Below are 21,170 nucleotides of genomic sequence, written 5' to 3' on the forward strand. Positions count from 1 at the left end.
CAGTCTCTATTAGCTCATTGATAAAAATGTCAGCACTTGCGCAGGGAACTGGATCCAAGGCCGAGGTAGAAGACAGTTACATAGACTATGAACCTGTCCTCTTCTCACTCAAAATGAGTTTGACTTAAAGCCACCTGCAGTGCAGGCAGCTTTAAGTAAAACACCTCTTCCACCACTGCTAGAAACTGGGGCTGAAGCAGAAATCAAAGGCAGTAGAATCAATTACATTCCCTTCACAAAATGATCCAAACACTTTCCTTTGATAATGTCCCAGGTGACTACAACTCCCAGAGTCCCGCGAGTAATTATGGCAGTCATGAGCAATGTGACAACACTAACACATGAGTCAACATCGTCATCGCTGTCAGGTGGAAACCTTGCATGTCCAAAACTGTTAACTTTTCTGAAAATGTACAAAAAGAGGAAACAAGTATTATGTATTCCAATGGATACAATAGTTTCACAAGCTCTTGTTGATACTGTTGAGATTGGTGGGAGATGGCAGACATTTTTGCTATTTTGTTGCACTGTAGTATGAAAAAAATAGGGCATTAATTTACTAAATAAATGCAAAGATGAAATATGGAGATACAATACAAGGTTTCCGCCCGACAGCAAAAGATATCCACTGTTTTCCAGAGCGGTCACATGTCTGGGTTAAAGCCATTGATGCAGGAGATAAGCAGCACTATCCAAATACCGTGAACATTAACAACCAACTGCTTTATGAAACATAAGAGGGAAAGCCAGCCAGACAATGAATAGACAGAAACTACACACAGATGTCATGAACATATTTTAGCTACTTAAGCCCCATGTAGTTTGTTGGACTTAAGAGTAGCTAGCCTATAGTGAAAATAGCCTGTCTACAAGCTCTTAACCCATTGTGGTGTAAATTGGCTTCACTATGTTCTAACATTAAAAAATCACATTTGTTTTGGAAATATAGCATGCATAAAATAGGTACACTAAGTTGAAAGAGGTTAAATTGAACCTTCATTTAGTGCTAAAATGCAGTTTAAAGAGATCATTTTAGTAAGGACTTCAATAGGCATATCCTGATAAAATGGTAGATAGTTGGTATATAGCGCCTTTAGACAAAGTTACAATGTGCATTACATTCACAGATTTACATTCACAGATTCACACACAGACTGCAGAGGAAACCATGCAAGACAGCAACCTGTTCATCAGGAGCAATTTGAGGCTCAGTGTCTTGCTCAAGGAGTTGGGCACCAGCCGGGGATCGGACGAGGGACCTTTTGTCCCAGTATAGAATTAAAAATACCATTTAGTACTGCCACGGTGTCCTTTTATTTTCATAAAATTTAAAAACAGACAGGAAAAACATACAAGTGCAAATCATGAAGACATGTAATTTATGACACTAGGCCTAACATTGAAATAAAAGCAGAAAAATCAAGGCACTAGAATCGGTTACAATCGCCTTTCAACACTCGTCAAAAACAACACTTTCCTTTTTATAAGCCTCCCACGAGATTATCCCAAGTCCCAGAGTCCCAGTAGGAATTATGGTAGTTGTGAAAGGTCTAAAACCAATGTGACAATAGCAGCTATGACTAATAAAAAGCCTTTTCCCTTGTGTTTTCCTGAGACAGATATTCCACCACACAAGTAGTCACGTTGTAATTGGCAGAATCAAATAACAGCATGCATTTTTTATCAATTCCCTTTTAGAATAAATTGGACTCAAACTACCTGTCAAGTCAGTCAAGATTCCCTTTTCAAGAAGTACAGCATCAAAAATAAAAAAATCTATTTCCATTTAAAATCAAGGCAGCCGTAACTGAAATTTAAACGAGGGGAGCAGCTATATTGAGTTCAGCTCAGGCACTAGATCTGCTATTTTCAAATAGTCAGATGTGTATGCCGTTAAAGTGGTTAAACCCCACAGCCACGTGCACTAGGCTTTTCACACTGTTCCTTGAGGAGTTCTTAGGCCAGCAAAATCATTGGCAGCTTTCATTTTACAGACATTTGAAAAAAATCATATCCATCTGTGGATGAACAAGTGGATTTATGGATTTGGATGAACAATTAATTTCTGCAGAAATAAATTAAAAACTAAACCTAGAGTTCATTGATTGGTAAAAATGGTAAATGGTGCATTTATATAGCACCTTTATCCAAGGCGCTTTACATAGATTGTGCATTACATTCACCCATTCACACACACACATTCATACACCGATTGCAGCGGAAGCCATGCAAGGTACCAACCAGCACATCGGGAGCAATTTGGGGTTCAGTGTCTTGCCCAAGGACACTTCGACATGTAGACAGGAGGAGCCGGGATTCGAACCGCCGACCCATGGATCATTGGACGACCTGCTCTACCTCCTGAGCCACAGTCGCAATGTATGTGTCAGAGACTGAATCAACATTTCAGAGCTTCAGTTGATCATGGATTACTAGAAAGAAAACACAGATATTTTCTCTTTTAACCACTCTAATACTATAGTGTCCTTATTCTGGGTAAAATGTTTGGCAAGAAGCCGATCTACAAGTTCACGTCTGGGTTGTGAGTGGATTAAGAACATCTGCTAAATGCCTAAATTGTAAATTGAGTTTTTAGATCGTCTATTTACGGCAGAGATTTGGTATAGAGGATAGTATCCCGAGATTCCCGACTCCACCAGATTGAAGAAGCTTGCTTCACACTTGTTTCACAAGCTACATCCATCTGGGATCTGTAGCCCAATCGCTGAAGAAGGCCGTCCCTTTTTTTCAAGCTACTTGGCAGGTGATTTGATGTGACCGTCTGTCAATCATATTGACATGTCTACATGATGTACAGTAGCTGTCCCTGCACAAGCAGGAAAGTAAGCAAACCCCGCAAATGATAAAACTATCGTGTCGGATGTGTAGGTGTAGGTGTACTTTCACGAATAGAAGACGATTTTCCAATGTTAAGGCGCTAGGAAAATAAGGAAATACAAATGCAACAGGTGCTTCTCGATAACGTCACACCTGGTCTTGCCAAGATCCCACCGTAGCTGACGCTGATTGGTTCGACCCGGGCACAAGACGGTTCTTAGTACAGACCCCCGGGGGACCCCGTCAATGAAGTATAGGGTTTAAGTGGTTCAATGCAATTTATAATCAACAGTCAATTTGGGGTCATTCTCATGAAGAATGACCTCCTAGAAAAAATAAGTAATTAAAAAGCCCTGCAATCTTTGGGGTCATTCTCATGAAGAATGACCTCCTAGAAAAAAATAAGTAATTAAAAAGCCCTGCAATCTTTGGGGTCATTCTCATGAAGAATGACCTCCTAGAAAAAAATAAGTAATTAAAAAGCCCTGCAATCTTTGGGGTCATTCTCATGAAGAATGACCTCATAGAAAAAAAATAAGTAATTAAAAAGCCCTGCAGTCTTTGGGATTTGCACAGGATCAATTTGTGAAATCTTCTCAAATTTTCTGGGTGCCTTCCAAGACGGGTAAATAGGCCATTAACTTAACAAGCTCCCCTGGAGGGCAACGGAAACTCTGACTAAACCATGGAAGCAGATCAGAGGAAATCTACTCTGTCTCATTTTAAAGCGTGTTTCACCCCCCAAAAAATGACTCGCACTGCGACGCCTTCAATTAACTTTGTTTTTGTCACATGAAGAATCCGAGAATGATGAGGAATTGCTTGATGAATTAATGGGTCCACGATTAACAACTGCAAAACTAAACTATATAAACAAATAATGTATAGTAAGTCCAAAATAATGCTCAGTGTAATCCCAGTGTTGGGGATTATAAACCAATTTCTTTTCTTTGCTTTTATCAAGCTTGAACCCCTCATTTCTTCAATTGACCAAATACTTTTCTTTTTTGGATTGTTCAGTCAGAAATGTGAGGAAAAACTAATTCAAGGCTTAATTGGATGAGTAATTGATGTCATTTTGGGGGGGGTGAAATTACTCCCCTTTTGGCCTTTCCGTCCGTCTCATTGGCTCGTCCAGCTCTACAGTTGCGGGATGGGCGTGGCGGCCACTGCGATGCTCTCCACGCTGCACTCGTCGCTGCCGCGGCGGATGCGGAAGAAGCCGCCCTCGCCCCAGGCGGTGCCCCAGCTGTTCTTGATGACCCAGTACTTCTGGCCCGTCATGTGGCAGCGGCCGTAGCCCACCAGCAGCACGGCGTGGTTGGTCAGCTCAAACGGGTTGAAGGGGTCACTCAGGCCCGATGCCGTGTGGTGGTAGATGCCCTCCTTGTAGTGCATGAAGTCTGAGTACACCTGCAAACAAGAAACGCAGAAATGAGTGGTTCAGCGTCTTGCTCAAGGCCACCAACTCTGGGGGAGCCCGGGACTATCAGCTTGTAGATCTGCATTTTTGCAAATCTCTGGAACAAATGTATCCAAAGGGCTCTTTTTTGCCTGAGTCGTAATCAGTGAACGAAGCCGGCTACAATGGCAAAGACAGTTTTTTGAGATGTAATACATATCATTTTTGATTATCTCTTGCTTATCATCCCCAGTTGAGTTACCGACCATAAAGGACACAGCCATGGGTCCGTTCTTCACCAGCTCCAGCATCATGGCCGCCTCGCTGCAGCCTCCGTAGAACCCGCCCACGTAGCCATACTCCGCCGTGTAATGGCGGCCGCACGTCCGCTGAACACCGCACGGCGAGTCCTTCCCGATGTACGGGAAGCACTGCTCGTCCACCACGCCAAAGTCCTGGATGTACTTACTAATCAGGTATGGGAAACCGCCATCACAACCTTAACAAATGGAGAGAGGGGAAACTGCTGTCACAACCTTAACTCATCAGTGGCAGCGCTCCCACGCCCCCTGTTCCGTAGTGACCGCCTGTCCGCCGATCCCGCCCGCAACAAAAAAAAGTCCCATTTAGTCCCGCACCATCCAGCAATTTTATCGTTTAGTCCCGCTACGCCCGCAATGATTTCATTTTTGACCCACCTCAGTGACCACCTGTCCGCCGATCCCGCCCGCAACAAAAACAAAAGTCCCGCACCATCCCGCAATTTTGTTTACTGTCCGTGTCTAGTCCTTGCAAATGGCTCGTTCTTTCAGGCTAATAGCCCATTCAGTAAACTGCCCATTCTGATTGGCAATGCACCATACAGCACAAGTACTTATATTTAGAATTTAACATATACAGGCTAAGAAGACATCAGAGCAGGCGGCTGCCATTTTCATGGATGGATTTATGGATTCCTGCAGAGTTTGAGCCCAGAAGGGTCCCCCTGGCCAAGATGTGTGCATGCATTACCTTGAGAATACAATGAACAGGAGACCACCTGCTGGGGGCTGAGGACTGGGGTCTCGGTGTTGTTGGTCAGAACTCGGATTCGAGCCTCCAGCATCCCCATGGTGGCGAAGGAATAGCAGCTTCCACATGACCCTGGAACACACAGCGGGGAGATATAAACCACTGGCTGGGTCTGGGGACTCCCAGGGGTCCTTGAGGGGGTTCCAGGGGGTCCCCAGCAAAATGATTTACAGGCCTAATGGGTCCATTTGGTTCCATTTGTACTGTCTGAGTTAAATTAAAGGAGAAGGACAAACCCCTTTCTTACCTTAATCTGATGTTATCGTATCCAAGAACGAGTGGCACAGGTGAAAATGTTTAATTACACCCTCCCGAGCCCACCGCAGCTCTGTTAATTATGACAGAGAAATGCTACACTGCCTAATAGTCATAGTAATCCATATCGAATGAATTTCACATAATGTACATTACAAGCACAATTTGTATGGAGACAGGAGAGGGAAGGGAAGTGGTGAAATCAAAATTGACGTTTCACATTAGCGTTGAAAAAAGTTGAAGTCGGCTCAACTTAGTTTAGTAGCTACAAGTGTGCCGGTTTGTATCTCCATGTGGGTCCTTGTAGCCTGTCGGTTTGTACTGTAGATTTACTCTTTATTCAGATCCCCATTAGCTGCCACCAAAGTAGCATGGGAAGCATATAGGCATATAGGACAAGGCTCATGATCCGTCTCAATCCCACAGGCTTTAGTGGCATGTAAAAGAAAATGTGATCATGAGGTGAATTAAGTACAGTGCTACACTCCATCACACATACGCTTGGTGGGGGGGCTATTCAAGTACTTACTGCAGTACCTTAAAGCCCTGCAGTGGTCCTCTGTCTCTCTCTCACTCTCACACACTCTCACACTCACACGCACGATTTGGCAGGCATGTACTGTATGGTTGTCTAGAGTTAAATGTTCCATAGTTGCTTTTAATGTGGTAGTATTAGATTAAGCTGATTACTTGATTTTGTTTAAAAGGGGGGGGGGGGGGGGGTATGAGTCATAATTGATGGGCTTCAGTGAGTCAGCTTAGAAGTGGTTTGTTATATCCCTTGCATGGTGGAGTCGCGTGCAGAAAATAGAAGAACTACAAGATCACGTGTCGCATCCACCACATGTTGTGAGCTTGTAGGTCTGGCACGTGACAAATTATGAATTCCCTCCCCAAAAAAACCCTATGTACTCATTTGACCGGGGTCTCCCAGGCCTGTACACTCCCCCGCTACATGTTCTCCCAGTCTACACCAGATCTCTTTGATGAAAATAACCGGTTTTCACTCTACACCCCCATCCTGACAAGGAGTTTTTTTGTTCTGCTTTTAGCCCAAATGTGTGACTGTATCTCGTACTGTTTTACATTTCTGTCTAATAAGTATTCAATCAATTTCAGGTGTTGAGGCATTACATTTATTTTGACTCAGTTCCAGTTAAATATTGTGGAAAAAAACAAATATGCAAGACAGAGAGAGACACAGAGAGAGAGAGAGAGAGAGAGAGAGAGAGAGACACAGAGAGAGAGAGAGAGAGAGAGAGAGAGAGAGAGAGAGAGAGAGAGAGAGAGAGAGAGAGAGAGAGAGAGAGTTATTATAATTAAATGGTCACCTTGGTTTCTGACAGGGCTGAGGTAGTTGACATCATTATATTATTAGTATAATTAAACAGGGTAACTTTGGTTACAATTCTGGGGAAATTGCAAAGTGTGGTTGCCTCGGTGGCACAGATCCGATGCCTTCGGAAATATAGGCCCCTCCCACTGATATTTTTAGCCAATTACAATAACGGTTGAACGGGGAGATATCCTGGCATATAGTAATCATTCTTTAATTAATCCTGGTGGGAAATGAGTTAAATGGTCACCTTGGTTTCGGACTGGGCTGAGGTAGTTGACACCGGCCACGTCTCTCCAGTCCCAGCGCTCGGGGAGTGCCGCCGACATCTTCTTAAGATTAGCCGTCACAGGGGCGGGGCTAACACGTCTGACGCCATCATGGGGACAATACAGTTAGTTACTGAAAGTAGAACTCGTCTAGGCCTGTCACAAGACGTCTTTTTGGGGGGTTTATTAATTGCCGCTCTAATAATTGTGATTATTTCTATGCTATGTTGATGAACTGAATACATAGGACCACAATGGTTAATTTGTGTGATTTAGTGTACCTCGTGCTGTTTAATATTGCGTTTGATAAATCAATTAACGATTTAATTGCAGTTCTAGAGCTGTCACGATTACACATTTTAAGTTGATGATTAATTGTCACACAAATAATTGCGATTAACGATTTAATAGCGGGTATGCACGTGACATCATCATCATACTCAGAAGTTATGCTGGAACTACTATTGACTCCGAGTGGCAAAAAACTACTTTCTGGCCTTGACAGCCCATACACCCAAACTCTGATTGCATTAATCGACGTTAAAGGGATAGTTCGGATTTTTTTAAACGTAAGCTGTATGAAATACTTGCCATTAATATAGTGGTTGCAACTGTATCAATTGATTGCCCGAGTCCCGTGGTGGGAGTTATGCTCTGGTTTTGGTGAAATATTAAGTAGTTCCGGTCATTTTGTGGGGGGCACAGGGGGCGCGGCCACGCATTAAAAGTAAATTAATCCACAAAACTAACGTAACAACATATTGTTGACCTATTTCTAAAATATTAGTGCAACTTTTGGACATTTTTGACCCCTCTATCACACGGAACTATGTATTTTGTGTCCATATCACTACGCCTAAAAAATAGTTCCATGTGATAGAGGGGTCAAAGTTGTACGAAGGTTGCGCTAATATTTTAGAAATAGGTCAACAATACAAATTACGTTAGTTTTGTGAATTAATTTACTTTTACTGCTTGGCCCCAGTGCCCCCCACAAACTGGCTGGAACTACTTAATATTGACCAAAACCAGAGCAGAACTCCCACCACGGGACTCGGGCAATCAATTAATACAGTTGCAACCACTATATTAATGGCAAGTATTTCATACAGCTTAAGATAAAAAAATCTGAACTATCCCTTTAAACAATGTTAAACTCACTTTGCCACTCAATTTATGCATGAGCATACCCTCTATTGTGAACTTTGGAAAACAATTAATTTCCGTTTGCCTTTCAGGCTTCGTAATTAGAAACTGCACAGGGCAAACATGACACAAATCATTTAAATATACAAAAACATGTTTTTATTGTATTTGTTTGAGCATTTCTTTCAACATGGAAACAAATATGACGATTATGGAAAAATAAATTGTGATTATGTCAACTACCGTAATTGCGATGAGACGATGATGTATTAAGTGTGCCAGGCCTACCTGGGGATGCGAGAGGCCGGTCCTCCTGCTCTGTATTGCAACTCCTCCAGACTGTAGTGCTCGTGCTCGGGGTAGGCCACCGCCTTCCACGAACTCTGGACGGAGTTGATGGTATCGATGAAGTCCAGGTTGTGTTTGTACTGCCTCTGGAGCAGCCTGGAGGAAAAGGGAGCAAATGACATTACTGTTTATTTTTTCCATACCACAAAACCTAAATAAAAAAGCCACCAAAACAGACTAGATACCTGGTTTGAAACCAGCGTTGCCATGCTTATTATAAGGACTTATTTTTCTCTCTTTCGCTTGTAAATATTGGTATAGGGTTGCGTTTTTATGGGCTGCTTATTTGGGCTTGCTTCCACATTTTGTCATTATTATTTAAACCAGTGGTATTTGTCCCTAATCCCCCTCTGAAAATGTTTTAGAATGTTCCAAAAATCTTCAAAATATTGCACGTCATTTCAAGATTTCTTTGTTATGCTACGCGTGTTGAGCTTGTAGATGTTGTACTGTACTGAAGTGCTTCTTTTGGGATTGTTTTCCTAGACCTGGTTGCTTATTTATCTCACAAAATATGGCAACAGTGATCAGAACAATTGACAATTTAGTCCAAAGTGATTTACAGTTAACAAGGTATCGAGGAAATGCATATAAATAGTAATCTAGGATCATTGGTAAACCAAAAAAACATCATCAGTCTAAACAGTATAATATCAAAACATTGAAACTATACACACTATATGCCAGGTCTACAAATTAACCTGGCATCTGTTTACATAACACACTATCTAGGCTAGGGCAAGTGCTTTTCAAATTACGGTGGAAGATGAGTCTGCAGTTTTAACCTCGGCTCCATTGAAAATGAGGGCTTGCCCTCAATTGTACTTCTGGGTATAAATAAAGGTGACGATGATGATGAACTGAAATGGGGAGTTCATTCCACGATCAGGTGAGAGGCCACTCACCAGCGCCCCTCCTTGCGGTGAAGATGGGGTTTGGGATCGGTGCGAGGTGGTGTTGGCTGCACCCTCTTGGCAACGAAGCAGGCCCAGTTGTTACCCAGTACGTCATGGACCCACCCTGGCATGGTCTGATCACAGTAGCTGGTCACCTCTGAACCGTCCTCCGAGTACTACAGGACAACACACATTGGGAGGGAGTAATTACTATTACAATTTAGGCATTTAACACTTTGACACTCTTATCCAGAGCCCCTTACAATAAGCAAGGTAAACAGTGTAGTGCTTAAAGAAACTAGGATCGCGATTCGTGGGGGCACGGTCACACAGTCGGTAGTGCTGTACAGGGGTGTATCAGTCTCTCCAGTTCATTAGAAACATGACAAAATAAAGGGAGTGAACACAGTGTGTTCACAAAGTGAAATTGAAAGAGATGACACAAAACATAAACAGACAAAGTTGGAGCTGGAACTAGCTGAGACAGGGAGACCCCTAAAATCTTTGTTTCTATGGGTCACTGAAAACAGTTTGTATTCCCCCAGGAAACTATAAAAGACATTTGTAGAATTGGCCTCAGGTCTTAATGGGTTAAAAATCACACCCGTGTGAAGTAAGTGGTGCAACTCCGTGTGGGGGCCCCCGGAACTTCCAGACCCCCAGGAACGCGCCCAGGGGGCCGGGCCGGTTCCGGTGAGCCGATCCGCGTCCGAAACGGTTGAGAAATGACATAGTTACCATGTGGGGGTTCCCAGGGGGTCCCTTTACTGTACTGTACTGTAACAACTGAAATCATATACAGTTAATATGTGTGTGTTAGGCTGCACAACAGTGACACTTGGTTTTGAAAACCAACCAAATGCAATTTCCGTGCTCAGGGGTAATCCAGACGAGGACGATTTCGGTGTTTCTCGGGCAAGTAATTAGCCGATCTGCCCTTTTTGTCACACGGAGACGGAGTTTTGGGGGACTTTAACGGCTAATTTTGAAACTACCTTCCAGAGTGGGAAAGTTTGGAGACGCGACTTTCACGTCTCCGTGTGTACAGCGAATGCCGCCTAATTTGCTGAAACGGTGATGTCATAGTCCCCTCGCCCCCTCCAAACTAACCAGTGTTAACCCTTAGAAGGTGAAAGACGCCAATTGGCGTCTTCATCAGAATTCCGTAAATGATCAATGACGCCAATTGGCGTCTTCACAGTTTTTGATGAATCTAAACATATTAATATGCTCCGAAGCGCTGTTTAAATTCCTGAGCTTATATTCCAACTACATTACCCAGAAAACCCGTGTCACGTGACACACGTGTACGTGTTGCCATTGGAAGCTGGTCCCACCCCCTGTAAACAGTGGGGGCAGAGGGAGTCTTCATAGTTTTCATTGTTTTGCCTGTTTGCCGTCTCGCCCGAGCGATTTTCTAGCAGAAAAAGTTGAAAGCAGTACTATTTATTTGAGCGAGTTTTGTGGTAGTAGTATTGATCCATACGCGTCCCAGTCGCCTTCTCCAGGCGGAGTAGCCCTGGTCCAGTGCTTACAGCGAGACTCGCTGCTCCCTCCCTCCTTTTTTCATTGTCTCCCCATCGTCGTCCGATGAGCTATACCGGGAAACCATTGAAGAAGACGATCAACCCGGAATGTTTTGAGGTAATCTTATTGTAGAAAATGCCCTTCTATAGTGATCAGAAATCATAAGATGATCGCTACAAATAGATGCTTGGATAATTACTACTACTAGTCAGATCATGACGCCAGAATGACTCACCACGATGGCCCCCAGCCATTAGCCAGCACCGAAGGTGCTGGCTAATGGTGTTGGTCGGTGCATTGGTGCTGGCTAAGGGCTGGAGGGGGGGGTTGGTGTCGATCGGTTGGTTGGTGCAGTACAAATGTATCGTAGCAGGCATGCACGCATGGCAGTACAAGTATTTTATATTGTAGCGTGCCTTATAGGCGATCTGATCTTTAGAGTAATGTTCGCTCCTTTTATTTACTGTCTACAAAGACGGAGAACAAACATGCATCGTTTACTGAAGCAACGCGTGGTTATGATGACGTTGCTACAAGGATCGGAGGGGGGACGGGGAGTGAAGCTAACAGTAGCGTATTATATAAGATCTGTATGACGTTTCATTGACGTCTGAGCTTGCATGATAATTGCATTCATTGTATATTGTATACAATCATGATTGTACATTGTTTAGTGTGTCTCCGTGTGATGATGATGATGACGATGATGTCAGATAGCCTACGTCCCCCCCCCCCCCCCCAACTGGCTATTGGCCGGGCTGACTACAGCTAAATGTTTATTTTTATATATTTAGAACTGGCATCGGAGGAGGAGGATGATGATGATGATGATGATGATGATGAAGACGAAGAGTCAAGACTGCGATGGAGTTCTCCGACACTGAACCGGATGCATTCATTCATTTCAGTTGTTGTTTTTTTTAAATTTAGCCTACACACACACACACCGTCAAGAACAACTGGAATGCAGTGGTTTGGGGACACTGGGGAGTTTGGGGACAACTGTTTTGTATGTAGGCCTATTTATTTTCTGTAATATTTATTATAATTGTATTATGTTAGTAGTCATAAAAAATAAAAGACAAGCTTTTACAATGAGTTAGACCTGTCATGGCTATTTTGTTCACTAGTCTGAGGTTTATGGTTTGACTAAGCGAGTTTCAACTGTGATTTACTCTGTAACGGTAGATGGTAAGAACCCAATTTTTTTGTTATAATACAGTATACATTCAAGTCTATATTTTGATACATATCATGGGCACAAAGTCATATCAAAACAATGTCCTTGGATGAGTTTTTTATCAAAACCGTTTCTTCACAACAGGTTTTTGAGATACATGCATGAATAGACACGGTACTGGTAAGACTATGTAAACATGGTATATATCAAAATGTGCGTTAGAATGTCTAATTTTACCCCAAAAAAGAATTGAGTTTATATGATGTTCCATTTCAGAGCTAGGGGGACTTTTAGCTGGATAGGTCAGATTGATCATGACTGACCATGCTATTTATAGATGGCAAAATATCTACAGTGGTACATGTGAGAAACTTTTTATTTTATTTTAATTGAACTAGACAACTCACCCTTTAAAATGAGATATTGCATGGCTATGTACGCCCAGCAGAAAAAAAGTTATTTAGAAAATAAAACTTCAACCGGTCATAACTTTTTTTGTTGTCCTAGAAACACTACCCAGTGTAAATGCAGGCTCTTTTAAATGGCTTCCAACACCACAACTAAACATTTTATCAACTCAGTTCATTTTTTTCCTGGAAGCAGACAAGCCAAGCTTTCTCTGAAGGTCTTTCGTTGTCACACATTCACAGCAGAGAATTTTCAATAAATCATTCAAAAACGCCATTCTGCCATAGAGAAGTCTAAAAACTATATAGAAATCCTTGAAACTCTCAAAGAGTTAATGGTTTATTTCACCATAACCACTTACATATAAGTATCACAGCTATTTTATATTTGCACATAATGTCTATAAATCTCTTCTCCAAAAATAGCCGATCTGCAGCCCGCACGCACGCAAACAATTGAGCAGGCATGCACGAGAGAGGAGTTGTGTGTGAGGAGCTGATCACAGATAGAGGGAAAGTGTTATATTTGGCCTATTATTTATGCTATATATTATTGACCGCGTCTGTGTCAGTCTCACAGTCACAAAGAGAGAGAGAGAGAGATGCTGCGTGTTAAAAAATAGGCAATGATTAGCACTGTGCTGCCAGCAGGTGGATCTGACATTCAGAGGTGTTGCGCACCAGCGAATATATATATTTCATAATTTCAATCTCCAAAGTCAAACTCATAAATTCACAATGTACCATGCCGCTCCTCGTTGTGAGCTGTGTATGATGATCTGACCGAGAGAAGGGGCGCGCACGCTCTCTCTCTCTCTCTCTCTCTCTCTCTCACACACTTACTTTGTGCTTGCTGCTGTTTTCAGAAGAATTAATCCAAGGTTTGTCATATATTATGGTTTAGTAGGCATACACTTTAGCTGGTCAGTCAGTGTGTGCAGACTCAGAGAGAGAAGCAGCACTGCTCTGCTCATTAAATTGATATGACCTAGATATGTCATATGCGCATCTGATCAAGATAATTAGTTATTTGGCAACACCTGTGTGAAATACCAACGCTTTCATATAGCCTACTTTTAGAAGCTTTTTCTTTTTTTTGATGGCCATCTACAGGCCAGCCATGTGTACTGCATCTTTATCTTGAAAACGGAGCAGTTTACCGGTCTCGAGTGGACGTTGTACATAATTAACATAACCGCAATGTAGACGCAGTAAAGTTTTATATCGTTCGCAAACTTAGGCGGGGAACAGCCCGCGACGTCCTCGTGTACCCGGCCTCTCAGACACAGGTAGCCAGCCAGCCACCCAGCCAGCCAGGCAGGCACACACAAAGCTACTTAAGTGGTTGCACCACTTTAAAAAAAAAAACATAACACACCAGAATGTGCCTAGTGTGCTCATTAGTAATGAATGAATTGCATTTTTATAGCGCTTTTCCAAGTGCTCAAATAGCTTTACAATGGTTCATTCATTCATACATTGGGAGGTGAAGCGGCGAACAGTCGACGCCAGCGTCCTCACTTCCCACATTCACACACCAATGGTGGCAAGCTTACACCGACCGACTCATTGGAGGCAATGTAGGGTTCAATGTCTTGCCCAAGGACAGGAGGAGCCGGGATTCGAACCGACGACCTGCTCTACCTCCTGAGCCACAGCCGCCACATTTTAGCCTTTGTAGAAGCCTGCAAGGTCGTCGAGGCTAGGGCAAGTGCTTTTCAAATTACGGTGGAAGATGAGTCTGCAGTTTTAACCTCGGCTCCATTAGAAGTAGTAAGAAAGCTCATGTTACTCTACTCTCTAAAACTAGGATTAATATTAGTCTCAAGATAATGTACAGGTCTATACATTTCTTTACTTTTACAATAAGAAAACGCATTGTTCAACAACTCTTATTTCCTGTTATTGATTATGGTGATATAATTTATCAGAATACTACTGAAGCTCATCTCCATTCATTGAATGTTGTGTACAATAGTATCTGTAGATTTGTCTTGAGGTGTCCCTACCAGACACACCACTGTGTCGTGTATGATACCTTAAATTGGTACCTTAAAAAAAACTCCACAAACGAGGAGGCAATTCCACTGGCTGCTTTTCATTTTTAAGTGCATTTACTTTAATTATCCATCATATTTAAAACAGTTATTAGTTACATATAACTCTAGATACCCTCTTAGACATACTCAACAACTTTACTTTTCTGTACCCACAACATCTAATGTAATTGGGAGACGTGCTTTTCAGTTTAAAGCTTCATCTGATTGGAACAACTTGTCTGTTTCTTTGAGATCAATTACATCATTTAACATTTTCAAGGCCTCTTTGCTTGTAGACCTGAAGCCCATTTGTACTTAAGTTTTTGATTTTTGGAGAGAGGCGTGTACTTTAATTCTTGATTATTATTTTTATCTTTATTTTATTATTTCATTATTAGTATCACTATTATTAGTATTAGTATTTTGTTGAATGAATGTCACCTGAGACCCTCTAAGTACAGAATGTGGAAGTTGAGACAGAACCAGTCTGCTGTGGAAGACTGAATCATCCAAGCGGTTTGTTATCCAAGCGGTTTGTTTATAGACAGGACTGAACTTGGCACTTCCTCTTGCAACAGCAACAGTCATGTGAGTCCAAGTGGAAAGAAAAGCAAACTCGAGGAAAATTTTAAAGCTCTGAATGTGACAAACAACCACAAGAATGAAATGGAAATGGCACGGAGTGAACCGATGCAAGCCAGAAATGGCTCCCATCTGTTCATTCCATCCATACAACTTCATTCTATGCAGGATTATGACATTTACTTGACGATTAACTGTCACATAAAAACTTGCAATTAACGATATAATTGTGTTGGGCATAATCCATACATATTAGGCTTTGAAGTTGCACAGAGATGATATATGACAAATAACCTAAATATATAATGGATAATGGATCGATCGGACCCCAAAATCTGGGCAGGGCTATTCTATAAAGATAGGGATGTTAGCATCCACTGATCCACACGAATGAACCAGAACATTCTTCAAACATGTTGAATGTGATGCTGCAACAACAAAGAAGTTGGCGAAGTAAACATGGGCTTGCCTTGAACTCAATTTAACTTTAGCCCTTTAACTCAATGGGCTGGAAACATCAAAGTGAATTTGGATGGATGTTGATCGGCTGTCAGTGTTTATACAGTTTGTACCGCTCATCAAATGGCTTTGAATGAATAGTTTATTTCGGTGGTCCCAACATGTCTCTGTCGGGTGGTAACCTTGTGTCCAAAACTTACTTTTCAGAATTCAAATTAAAAAACGGCAAAAGTAGCAGATCTACAAGCTAGAAGTTAGAGCAGCATTTCAATAGCCTGGAAAAACCAGACGAACCTGCCGCAGAAAAAAAAAGCCACTCCTCAGTTTTAATTGCAGCGTTCCTATCGAGGTTTACCTTGAAATAGGCTAACCATTTGTAGTTGTTGATGACCACCTCGAAGCCCTGGTTGTAGATGAGCGTGAAGAAGCCTGTGTTCCCCAGGTCGTCTGTGGCCACAGACAGCTTCTCCAAGGTCACCGTCACCATCTTCACACCGGTGGCTGCAGCAACAGTAGGGACAACAAACAACTAATGAGTTCATTGTGTTTCAAAGTAGACTACACCAGGGGTCTTCCAATGTTTATCGTCATGTCATGGACCCTTTAGCTGAGGGAGAGATGAAGCAGGGACCCCCCCCCCCCCCCCCCTACACCAGGGGCCTTCCAATGTTTATCATGTCATGGACCCTTTAGCTGAGGGAGAGATGAAGCAGGGACCCCCGCCCCCCCAACTACATTGTATAAAATTGTGTTGCAGATTAAACTGATTAGACAGCTTCATAGACTTTTTTTGACACACATTATATGTTCTATACTAATTATATTGGATTCATGTTAATGTGTATTTTCAGACATTTAACCTTTTAAACCGTTAATATTTAGTGAACTTGACCGTTGGCTCTGTACTTGGTCTAGCCTTTTTCGCTCTACACCAGTGATATTCAACTGGCGGCCCGCGGGCCAAAGTCGGCCCCTGGGGAGTTTTCTTGTGGCCCTGGAACACCAATCCATAAAGCTCAGATCGGTGAACCAATAGGTGTGCCGGTGTGTGCCGGTCGAAAAAAGGCGGTGGGCCTGTTTTTGACCGCCACCTACCCCTCTAGACCAGAACCACACAGGCTGGGCCAGGCTAGGGGCAGGCTTACATGGTGAAGTGTTTTTATGTTTGAATGAATGAAAGGCCACAGGCTCTCTTTAATATGACATTGTCGTGTTTCATGAAACATTAGTTGAGAGTTAGGGCATCATGACATTCATCATGACATTTTGTGTAAAAGCTATGGATTTGAGATGGATGAGATGAAGAATTATTTATTTGATGGAAAAGAATCCCCTCAAAACTAAGCAACAGGTAGCTACAAATGGAGAGAGATGGCATGTGATGAACGAACTGCACTCAAATCTCATGTTGTGCTCTTTTATGTTGATGCGCAACTGAACAATGTTCAGTGAACATGTACTGTAAACTTTTGTTTCCGGTAAAACAGTAAATCTTTGAATTTGCTGTCTTGTGGCCCCACCTGTAAGTAATCTTACAATTATGGCCCCTACCTAATCTAGTTGAATACCTGCTCTACACCAACTCTACAAAAATAGACTGTCTACAAGCTCACAAAACCTCACATTGTATTTCTGATAATAGCGCTTAGAGATTAAAACCAGGAAAAAACAACAAGTCATATCACACTTCACAATATTACTATTAATATAAAATCCCAGACCATATCTAGTCTCGTACAACAATATCAGCCCAGTCCTAAATTGTCCTCATTTCACAGTAACAATATTTACCAGCTCAGATTAATATATTTAAATTATGAATATCATCAATGCAAGGAAATGGAAGGTCATGTAGCCTGCCCTCAAAGACTAATATCACATCATGTGACATTCACATGAGCTTAGATCACATGTCCTGAGATCTTTTTGCTGATAAATGATATCTCACTTTCACGTGAGACCATGCACAAGGGACAATGATGGGTTCTTTGAGGGGGATTAACCAAATGGACCCTTACAGGTTTGTAGAGTACAAATGGAACCAAATGGACCTGTAAGCTAAACTTCCATTGTTTCAATTTGAAATCTCATAATTATGTTTGAGAATCACTGGGCCAGATATGTGCATCAAGACATTGAGAACAGCTTAATAGTTTGCTAAACAAAGATTTATTTTATTAGACTTTGATTTTGTGTGTGTAAATATTATGACTTATTAACCTTACACAAGACAACTCGGAGACGGATACTTATTGTTAACTGTATCCTTTCTTGCCACCTTTGCTAATGATTTATGCTAGATTACCATTTAAATACATGTTTTTGTCTAGTAGATTTGTTTTTCTCAAACACAAATGTACAGAATGTTTATGGTTTAGTTTAGGCAGATGCTAGGTTCATTGTTTACCTGCAGTTTATTTGTGTGACCATGCAACTTTAAATAGATAGATAGATAGATAGATAGATAGATAGATAGATAAAACCTGCAGTTTATGCACTATATTGTTCTCTCAGCAGCACTCTTCACTATGTTGACCTAGTTGTTTACTAGTCCATGTTTACTCTGTTTTAGCTTTGGATCAAGACTACCATAGATGAATGTATCTATTTTGACATTTTGCAGATACGAAAGTAGACCTTAAATTAGCGTCATGTGAACCTTGCCTAATACGAAAGTAAAAGTCAGTTTCGACATGTCCCTATTTGATCCGAGGCTTACTCCGTTCATGTCTGATCTTGACTTGCACGTCGCTCTAATGCCTGCAGTACATTGTAAATGTAAATATGCTGTTTATACCTTCATCAGAACAGTTGATGTCCTTGTCGCGACCCCCCTGTGACATCTGGAACACCCAGTTCCCCAGCAGCTCCTCATAAGTGCAGTTAGCAGGAGTGTCTCCAAGCGAGCGTCCAGGACACAACAACAACACCACCACACACAGCAACACACTGCCTGCTACACACACCCTCATGGTGGCAACACAAATAAAAATAAAAACAATAAAAACCTGTCTATCTGTACAGGCTACACACGCACAGGGAGATAACAAACAGAACAGTGCCGGCCTGCCGGGTTCCTGCTCCACAGACACAACAATGCAACCTGCTTCAAACTGAAACTTCCCCTCTTCTCCTCTGGTCACTGTGCTGTGGTCATGTGACCTGCAGCCTACTCCGGCGCATGCGCAGATCGTTCTGCTCGCACGTACTGATGACTGTGCTGTCAGAGCCGCGTGATTTGGTAAATTTTGGTAAGTTCTTCTGGTAAGTTTTATAAATAAATAAATTATTTTAAAATGTTAGTTTTAAATAAATACATGTTTAAATAACAATAATTTGACGATAGAAAACACAAAAAAGTAATAGCACTATATAGCACTTGTGCATTTATATAGCGCCTTTTATCCAAGGCGCTTTACATAGATTGTGCATCAATTCACCCATTCACACACACATGGCAGGGGAAACCATGCAAGGCACCAACCAGCATTTTGGGGTTCAGTGTCTTGCTCAAGGACACTTTGACACTAACTCTGGGGGAGCCCGGGTTCGAACAGGCAGGGGGGAATCTTATGAAGGAAACACATTAATGAAGTCAACAAACAGACAGTTATTGGTTATTTTACAAAGTCTGTCTGTCTGTCTGTCTGTCTGTCTGTCTGTCTGTCTGTCTGTCTGTCCGTCCGTCCGCTCTTCTCTCTCATATAGCCCTTCCTTCCTTCCTTCCGTCCGTCTGTCACATTCCATATTCCATTTATGTCTCGTATTTGGTTTGGATCCAATTCATGAAAATGGCAGCTCTGATGTCTTATTAGCCTGTATGGTACTGTAGTGTATACATGAGTATGTTAGTCAAATTCTAAATAGTGCTTGTCTTGGTCTAAAAATGCAACTGCATTTTCAATTAAGGCAATGTTGAGAAATTGAGTGTCAGTTCTCACATAAAGGCACATTGCACATTGCATGCTAGACACAAGTAGCATATTGTATGCACTGAGGGATTAGCAACCATACATGGCAGCAACCAAGGGCCATTTCGATTTGAATGCCAGTGCAAATCACCTGACCTAAGGGTGGTACATTGCTGTGCTGCAGCTGCACATTTCAAGAAGGCCTCTCACATAAAACATCAGATGTTCACAAAACAGCATAATGACATTGAGACACTGACAATTAAAAGGTGCTGTAAGGGATACAGTATAAGAGGGTGTAAGTGATAAGAGAATCGGAGCGGAAGGGGCGGTATTGCAGAAAAGACGAAAAGAGAGTTATTATCTTATCTTATTGTCTTATTCGGTAACTTAACAGCATGTGTTTGTGTGTGTGTGTGTGTGTGTGTGAGAGAGAGAGAGAGAGAGAGAGAGAGAGAGAGAGAGAGAGAGAGAGAGAGAGCCTGTTTAGCCTAGAAGCGGGCCGGGCCCTACGACCTATCGGGTATAAGATGGGTCTAAGATGTCTAAGAGTTACTACAGGTAGGCCGGCAAATCTTTGTGTGATAGCAACTTTTTTTCTTAATTTAACTTGAACCACTTGAACCCTAGAATCCCTACAAAAACTGCACGATGTGAGGCGTTTTGAGCTTGTAGATCGACTATTTTTGACAGAGGTTTGGTTTAGAGGAAATAAAATGAGCAGGCCAAGTGCAAGTTCTCTAAGTAGTGAAGGGTTAAGTGGTTGTCTGAAAATACACATTACTACACAAACAAGTCTTGTTATCAAGCTATCTATGAAATCTATGAAAATGTTTCATCTGCAACACAATGTTATACAATAGCGGGGGTCCCTGGTTAATCTCACTCTCTCAGATAAGGAAGGGGTCCTTGAGCTGGAAAACGTTGAAGACCCCATGGATTACAATTATTGGGCTGAGTTTATGCGTGCGTGCGTGTGTGCGTGCGTTGTATCCAGGTCCAGGGTGAGAGGTCTGTACTTAAAAGGCTTATTTTAGCCACTGGACACTTTATATTAGGGAAGTAGTGGCAGATCTATAATCACCATAGTTACTGTGGCAGAGTCTGACTCATCTGCTTGACAGACCATAATAAGCACTCATCTGAAGATCTGGGACTGAAGAGGAATTAGTCATGTGGCGCCATTACTGCGCGTGCGACCGTGCGTGCGTGTGTGTGCGTGTGCGTGCGTGCGATGTGCATGGGTGTTTTCATAGCCTACAGTAACAGTATGCATGTGCATTTGTGTGTGTATGTCACAGGACTAGTAAGTGTGAGACAGAGACAGAGGACTGATGTTCTGTGTGTGTGTGTGTGTGTGTGTGTGTGTGTGTGTGTGTGTGTGTGTGTGTGTGTGTGTGTGTGTGCGCGTGACAGAGACATGAGGCGGTATGGATGTTATAGCAGCTTGTGCACAGCGATGCTTCCTCTAGCAGTGATTCATTGAATCCCCCTGTTTCCCACT

The 21,170-nt window shown here is 42.2% G+C and overlaps 1 protein-coding gene across 3 annotated transcripts; it reads right to left on the minus strand.

Moving 5' to 3' along the window:
* Positions 1-2,694: 2,694 nt before the first annotated feature.
* On the minus strand, positions 2,695-18,875 carry ctsc (cathepsin C). 3 transcript variants are annotated; one of them, XR_013791191.1, is made up of 9 exons: positions 18,553-18,875; positions 16,111-16,256; positions 9,571-9,737; positions 8,606-8,761; positions 7,153-7,271; positions 5,252-5,383; positions 4,507-4,739; positions 3,359-4,251; positions 2,695-3,226 (listed from the first exon to the last, which is right to left on the minus strand). XR_013791191.1 is itself a non-coding variant. In XM_079515187.1 (8 exons), the coding sequence occupies exons 1-8, from the start codon at positions 18,725-18,727 to the stop codon at positions 3,979-3,981; spliced, it is 1,401 nt and encodes a 466-aa protein (XP_079371313.1). In that variant the 5' UTR covers positions 18,728-18,875; the 3' UTR covers positions 2,695-3,978. The 3 variants fall into 3 exon arrangements, 1 of the variants encoding a protein (XP_079371313.1); XR_013791192.1 differs by having other exon boundaries at positions 2,695-2,741; positions 2,854-4,251; XM_079515187.1 differs by having other exon boundaries at positions 2,695-4,251.
* Positions 18,876-21,170: the final 2,295 nt, after the last annotated feature.

This window comes from Electrona antarctica (genome assembly GCF_951216825.1).
Source record: "Electrona antarctica genome assembly, chromosome: 11".
In the NCBI taxonomy this organism is placed as follows: Eukaryota; Metazoa; Chordata; class Actinopteri; order Myctophiformes; family Myctophidae; genus Electrona; species Electrona antarctica.